General features: G+C 51.0%; 2 protein-coding genes across 5 annotated transcripts in view; both read left to right on the top strand.

Annotated features, from left to right (window-relative positions):
• l3mbtl4 (L3MBTL histone methyl-lysine binding protein 4) overlaps positions 1–5,527 on the top strand; it is an 8,307-nt gene extending 2,780 nt beyond the window's left edge. The window contains exons 8-19 of one of the 4 annotated variants that reach the window (XR_001776253.1): positions 698–774; positions 2,188–2,273; positions 2,364–2,474; positions 2,546–2,660; positions 2,747–2,846; positions 2,939–3,055; positions 3,184–3,261; positions 3,504–3,577; positions 4,159–4,319; positions 4,385–4,447; positions 4,669–4,985; positions 5,261–5,527. Coding sequence is in view for 3 of the 4 variants with exons in the window: in XM_008402175.2 (XP_008400397.1) it covers positions 698–774; positions 2,188–2,273; positions 2,364–2,474; positions 2,546–2,660; positions 2,747–2,846; positions 2,939–3,055; positions 3,184–3,261; positions 3,504–3,577; positions 4,159–4,319; positions 4,385–4,447; positions 4,669–4,923 (1,237 nt within the window). In the remaining variant the exon portion in view is untranslated. Of the gene's footprint in view, positions 1–697; positions 775–2,187; positions 2,274–2,363; positions 2,475–2,545; positions 2,661–2,746; positions 2,847–2,938; positions 3,056–3,183; positions 3,262–3,503; positions 3,578–4,158; positions 4,320–4,384; positions 4,448–4,668 lie in introns of all 4 variants that reach the window. The other 3 variants (XM_008402175.2, XM_008402176.2, XM_008402177.2) reach the window with 3 other exon arrangements.
• Positions 5,528–6,284: 757 nt separating this feature from the next.
• tmem200ca (transmembrane protein 200C, genome duplicate a) overlaps positions 6,285–7,141 on the top strand; it is a 4,061-nt gene continuing 3,204 nt past the window's right edge. The window contains exon 1 of the mRNA XM_017303137.1: positions 6,285–6,446. The gene's annotated coding sequence lies outside the window, so the exon portion shown is untranslated. The remainder of the gene's footprint in view (positions 6,447–7,141) is intronic.

Raw genomic sequence — 7,141 nt, 5'->3', positions numbered from 1 at the left:
ACTGGGGACAGACTGGGGACACACTGGGGACAGACTGGGGGGAGGGCAGCCAGAGACTCTGGGTTCTGTAAAGTCCAGGTGAACGAAGCTGTTGTCCTTCTGATCTTCTGTGGCTGAAAGTTGCAGGAGGTCCAGTCCGACCTTCCCCAGAACCGCCGCAGCTGGTTCTTACGGTCACCATGGTAACCTCGGACCGCTCCAGTTCCTCGTGTTTTCACCACAAACCAAACTCAGTCAGAGTGAAGATGGAACTACGTTTCCAGATGCTGTCAGGTTAGACGCTTCAACAGGTGGATGGATGAAAAACATCCAGACATCATTCCAGTAGCCATTGTAGCCTGGCCGATTTACAGAGACGGGGCAGGAAGTGGCAGAGAGAAGGGGGGGCAGGACTCAGGATGTTCGGCTCTCTGTGGGGACAGGCTGGCTCTGGCCGCGCCGCAGGCCACGCTCCAAGACACGTCCCCATCCTGCTAGCCTTTGCTAGCTTGTAGCATCTCTTTGGTAAATTACTCATTTCAAACTACCTGACCAACTCAACCGGTTCATCAGTTTGGTCACTGATTGGACTAGAAAACCAGTCACAGCAAAGAATCGACCAGTGGACGAGGACAGGCGTCTCCTCAGGTGTCCAGTTTGTGGTAGTTCCAGTGCTGGCAGCAGGGGGCGCTGCTGACCTGTCCTCTCTGTCCTCCAGGTGTGACAGCAGCAGTCCCTACATCCATCCGGTGGGCTGGTGTGAGGTGCAGAGCCGACCGCTGACTGCGCCGCAGGGTATGTACCAGAACCTGGACCAGAACCAGAACCAGCTGCATGTAGAGAGCAGCTTCTAGTCTCCAGTACTATTACTACTGGTAGTAGTACTATAGTAGTACTATAGTAGTACTCATAGGCGTGAATCCCAGGGGGTTGGGGGGGTCCATCTTGGAAAAGTCTAGAATTGCCCCAAAAAAATAAATCATGAAAGAAACCCTTGTATTCAAACAATATCAATATAAAAAAGGCAACAGAAACAAAAACCAAGTAAATCAGCCATTCATCTAAGAAAAAACAGGAATTAATTTTYRGGTCCCTCCATGGTGTTCTGTCAGATCAGCATACGTTGTCAGATACCTTAGCTCAGACATGCAAACGCTGTCATTACCATTTGATTTTATTTGATCAGCAACATTAAACACAGGGATGCGTACTCTGCATGTATGCTGTCCTGACAGCGTGTGGCTATCTGATAGAACAGGCACAGGCTCCGTTACAGCCGCTAAGCGAGGAGCTAGCTGTTAGCCGTTAGCTGTGGCTCTACAGCACTAACTAAAAAACCCTCCAGTAAGTAAAAACTTAAAGCAAAAGACATGGAACATGTTTTATTTACTTTCACTGCTCAATAGGAAGAAACACACTGGCAATAAACAGTTTATTTCATTACTTTGGCTGAATCGTGATAAACTGTCTCCTTATGCCTTGGAAACCAAAACTAGCTAAACTGCTGCATTGCTTTCATAGACTTGGCTCCTTCATCTGTAGAAGGGAGCCAGTATTTCAATTATATTTGACTCTCTAACTCTAATAGGAAGAGTTTGTAACGGGAGCAGCTTAGCATTAGCATTAGCTAACAGCTCAGTATGGGGGCAGAGGGGCGACTGCAGCTGCCATTAAAACAAAATAAAGTCTTTATTTCTTACCATCTTCAACATGGAGCCTTTAAAACCACAAAATAAAATCTGAATATTTTTCTAGAAAGCGCTAGAGCCTTGATGCTTCCCAGATATTCAGTTTTTACATATAAATAGGTTCTAACACGAATAAAACCCATAAAAAAAGTTTAAAGCAACTTAGTTCTAATTTAAATAACGTGATTTCTATTGAGAACCTGCAATATGTATGAGGAATTTTATTAAGTGGAGTTACTCATTAAAGGTTTTGTAAAGGTGAAGCAGATCTGAACCAAACTCAGATCTAAACGTTTGAATCTTCGTTTGACTTCTGCAGCACCAGCAGGTTGTTTACTGAGAAAAACACTTTGGTTACTTATTGCTACTTACGGGTCATTTTGATGGTGCAGCTTGAACACAAGTTTAAACCACATTTTACTGAAACTCTGCCCCCCGACCCCCAAAATAATGATGGGATGTGTTGTACGCCCCTGTAGTACTTATGGTGCTGGTTGTACTGGTAACCTGTGTGCTCCAGGTCATCCCAGCCCAGAGGACTTTGTGTGGGACGACTACCTGCAGGAAACTGGTTCCACGGCTGCTCCCAGTTCAGCGTTCACACTGGTGAGAGGGGGCGGGGCCAGGCAGACCGGAGACCAATCAGAGAGCTCCATGTGGTGCCTGATAGCTCACTCTGTGCCTTTGTCCAATCAGAGAGCTCCGCACGGTTTCCAGGTGAACCACAGGCTGGAGGCGGTGGACAGGAGGAACCCCATGCTGATCCGCGTCGCCACGGTGACGGACACCGAGGACTACAGGGTGAAGGTACGGCGCCCTTCCCGTCACCTCTGTGATGTCATCAGAGGGGGACGATGACAGACAGCGTGTCCCCGTAGGTCCACTACGACGGCTGGTCCACCCAGCTGGACGTCTGGATGGACAGCGACCACCCAGACCTCCACCCGGTGGGATGGAGCCAGCGCACGGGGCACCCGCTGGAGCCCCCCCCAGGTCAGGGGGCAGTGGGACAGAGACAGGTGGGACAGGGACGACTGTAGGTATTGGGTCCTGAAGCCTGTCTGTCTCCTGTTGGACAGGGTCGTCCCCCTTGCCTTCCCCGTCTCAGGGAGTGTGTCCCACTGCCGGCTGCAGAGGCGTTGGACACATCAAAGGAGCCAAATATACGGGACACCACAGGTAGCTGTCCCTCCACCTGTCCACAGTGTCTCAGGGTGTCTCTGTCCCTCCACCTGTCCACAGTGTCTCAGGGTGTCTCTGTCCGTCCCCAGTGCCTTCGGCTGTCCGTACTCAGACATCAACATGAGGAAGGAGGTGGTGCTGCCCGACCGGCTGGGTGGAGAGAGGTCCGTCACCTTGGTGCCCGTGTCCCTGTCCCACCTTCACAGGTAGCCCGGAGCGCAGGCTCTTATTCTGAAAGGACAACAGGATGATGCTTCATGCTCTGCTCTGGTGAGCAGGGAAGCAGAAAAAGTTTGTTCTCATTGTCCGTCTTCCTGTCTCTCCGCCTGTCCAGCAGAGGCGTCCAGGTGAAGCAGGAGTCCACTGATGTCCCTCTGCTGCCTCTGGGGAAGAGGAAAAGACTACCTGACAGGTGAGAGCAGCTGCTCTCTGATTGGCTCTTCTCATAGAGCTCTGTCCAATCAGGAAGTAGAGCAATGAAACGATTGGTCTCTGAGGATCGTCTGGATGCTAGAGAACCTCAACAGAACCTCAACAGAACCTTAGTGTAATCTCAGCCCAGATCACCTATTTGGTTCCAAGCAGCCATCTTTAATAAAACCACAGAAGAAGAGTGTTTGATTTCACTGATGTCCTCTCTGGCTCCACCCACAGACTGTCCCAACCAACCAAATGCCTGCGTGTGAAACAGGAAGAGGAGGAGCTTCCCCTCAGAACCATCAGTCCAGGTAAGGTTCCTCTGGTTCTGGTTCTGCATGGGTTCAGAACCGGGCCTGTGTATCCTCCAGCTCCAGTTCTGCCCTATGGCTGTTTCCATGGAGACCAGAGTGTGATGTCAGAGGGGCGTGTCTGAAGGACCAATAAGGAAACAAAGAAACTGCAGCAGCTGCAGCCTGGTTCTGGTTCTGGTTCTGGTTCTGACCCTAACTGTCTGCACAGCAATACCAGAACCTCCATCAGAACCTCAGGTTGGGTTCAGTCCAAACCTGGTTCTCGGTACTGATCCGGTCCAGTTGAGACCCGCCAGATTTTGGAAGGTTCTGGAGGCCCGGCCCGGTCCAGCTGGTCTGGTCACTCTGGGTGTGATGTCAGAGCTTCCTCTGTGTTGTCATGGAGACAGTAAGATGATTGGAACAGAGCTGTGCTGCGTTGTCATGGAAACAGAGGTTGTTTCCATGGTAACAGCAGTGTTGGCGCTGTTGTGTCCAATGAGACCCGAATCTGACTCAGCAGCACCGGGATGGTTCTGACCCGGTTCTGGTGGTTTTGGTCCTGACCTGTCTCTCTGGTTCTGGTTCTGACCTGTCAGAGTCCAGTCTGCAGGCCGTCCTCCATCAGTCTGTCTTCCTGTCGGCCATGTCAGCCCAACCAGGTCGCGACCTCTCTCTCTGCTGGGAGCAGCACAGGAAGCTGTTGCCGGGCGTGGCCCGTTTCCACGCCGACGCCGTCCGCCGCTGGACCGTCCAGCAGGTGAGCGCCGCCGCCTGGTCTGCATGGCGACCCGGCTGACCCGCTGACCTGCGCTGTCTCCTCAGGTGTCCGACTTCGTGGAATCTCTTCCTGGATGTGAGGATCAGGCCCAGCAGTTCAGAGACGAGGTGAGTCGGCCAATCACAGGCCTCGGCTTTAATGACATCACAGATTAGGACGCACCCAGCACAGGGCCACCATGGAGAGGAAACCTCCACCAGAACCACTCTGCTGCCCCCTGCTGGACCCGATCAGGACATCAGTGTTACACAGAATCAACCTTTGATTTATGTTCTGATTGGTTCTGATTTATGTTCTGATGTTCTGATTGGTTCCTGTTTGTTTGTAGCAAATAGATGGGCGGGCCTTCCTGCTGCTCACCCAACGGGACATTGTCAGGATCATGTCCATCAAGCTCGGCCCCGCCCTCAAGATCTACAACTCCATCCTGATGTTCAAACACGCCGAGGACAAGAGCCAATCACAGGCTGAGGACGGGAGCCAATCACAGGCCGAGGACAAGAGCCAATCACAGGCAGAGGACAAGAGCCAATCACAGGCAGAGGACAAGAGCCAATCAGATGTCCAGGATCCCAGCACCTGACCGCTGCATGTTGTGACTGACCAGGTTCAGTTCCCTTACGGTGGCCCCTCCCCCTCAGCCAGGTATTAACCAATCAGGTTCAGGTGCTGCTGTCACTTTATCTCCTTTAGGCTCCTCCTCTTCGGGATGGGTGGGGCTTAGCTGGATGAGTACAGAAAGGGATTCTGGGATATGTTGTCTGTGACTGAGGTACAGCTGGGAGGAGGCGGAGCCAGAAGTGGCTTCGTTTCCATGGTAACACTGAGACAGCTGGAAACATGCAGTTGATGAAGATGACAATGATGAAGATGAGGTCTCATCAGCATCCTGGTGTGATGTCATCATTTCCTGTCAGCAGGACTCTAACAGGAAGCGGATGATGATGTCACACTTTCGCCCCGCCTCCTCTCCTGATGATGTCATCCCCCGGTGGGCGGAGCTCCAGACTTTCTACTGTTCCTCCATAGAGTTCTATTTTAAGCTTTCTATTCTAGATTTGTATTCTAAAGCTGACTCCGCCCCTCTGTGACGTCACAGGTTTCCTCAGGTTCCCATGGCAACACTTCCTGCCTGCTGTCTATGTCAGTGTTTGACAGATCAATAAAGTTTCTGACCTGAAGTGTGATCATTGATTGGTTCCTCAGGGCGGCGGGGGGCGGGGCTTCAGCTGGTCAGAGCTGATCACATGATCAGTCAGCTGATCAATATGCTTCAGGCCAGGTCTTCCCAAAGCGGGTGTATGGAGGGCCAAGAGGGACAAAATTAAATGTATAAGAATAAAATAAATTTGAAGTATTTTTATCCACTACATGTGGCGGCGCAGGGACAAAGCACAACCCATGTGTTAGTCCTCATGCCGGTGGTCGCAGGTTCGATTCCCGGCCTGGGAACATTTGACGTATGTCTTTCCTGTCAAACTACCTTCAAATACCACTAGAGCCAACAAAACCTTTAAATAAAATGTGTATAATTATTTCACTTTTCATAAGAAATAAATGTTTCTTACTCCTACAGTAAACACTGCGCTGCACTGCTGAATATGGTTTATGCCATGATGCACATTATTTAGGGAACAGCCACATTCAAATGTTTTTCCCTAAACAAAAAGTCTCAAATGAAAAGCGGGAGGAGCTCCATGTTGCTATGGAGACCCTGCTTCCTGTCCCACTGAGCTGCTGGTGGTTAACTGGGAATGCTGGGAGACAGTTGTGCAGAGAGCGCCCCCTGCTGGTCACACCACACACTGCAGCTCCGGTCGGTGAGGAGTTCACATGGAGACAGTATGAAAGATGATGCTGCAGCCATGAGAGCGGAGGAGGAAGAAGAGGAGGAGCAGAGCTGAGGCTATTTTCACCGAGTGAGGAGGGATATTTCCAGCTGAGGATCAGTGGGAGGACCCAGCCTGTCCCTCTGCTGGAGGAGCAGAGGAGGAGGTGTGAGTCTCTGCAGCAGCAGCAGGAGGAGCAGACGGAGGAGGTGGAGGAGGTGGAGGCATTGCAGAGACGCCGCAGCAGCAGAGCCATGCAGCAGCCGCAGCTCCAGCAGTAGGAACCAACTGTCTGTCTGCCATTGATCCGTATCGGCTCTGCAGCGATTGATTATCTGGGCTCACCAGAAACACATCAGCTGGTTCCGATCCGTTCTGTGTGTGTGTGTGTGTGTGTGTGTGTGTGTGTGTGTGTGTGTGTGTGTGTGCTGATCAGCGGGAACCAGCTGGTACTGATCATCACAGACGGAATGGATCTCAACTTGTGGTGGTTCTGATCTTCAGCAGTACCAGATAGTTCTGATCAGTTCTGACTGGTTTGATTTCCTCACAGAGATTCTGCTGATACAATAAATGCATGTTGGGAGATGTAGTTCCCATCTGTCAGAGTAGAAGGTCCAGGATCCATCATTGGTTCTGGTTGGTTCTGCGGTCCATCATTGGTTCTGGTTGGTTCTGNGGTCCATCATTGGTTCTGGTTGGTTCTGCGGTCCATCATTGGTTCTGGTTGGTTCTGCGGTCCATCATTGGTTCTGGTTGGTTCTAGGGTCCATCATTGGTTCTGAGGTCCATCATTGGTTCTGAGGTCCATCATTGGTTCTGGGGTCCATCATTGGTTCTGGTTTATTTCTGAGGTCCATCATTGGTTCTGGGGTCCATCATTGGTTCTGGTTTATTTCTGAGGTCCATCATTGGTTCTGAGGTCCATCATTGGTTCTGGTTTATTTCTGAGGTCCATCATTGGTTCTGGTT

Source organism: Poecilia reticulata, unplaced genomic scaffold (assembly GCF_000633615.1).
Source record: "Poecilia reticulata strain Guanapo unplaced genomic scaffold, Guppy_female_1.0+MT scaffold_190, whole genome shotgun sequence".
NCBI lineage: Eukaryota > Metazoa > Chordata > Actinopteri > Cyprinodontiformes > Poeciliidae > Poecilia > Poecilia reticulata.
Note: the sequence above shows the minus strand (reverse complement) of the source record. Positions and strands in the feature narration are given on the sequence as shown.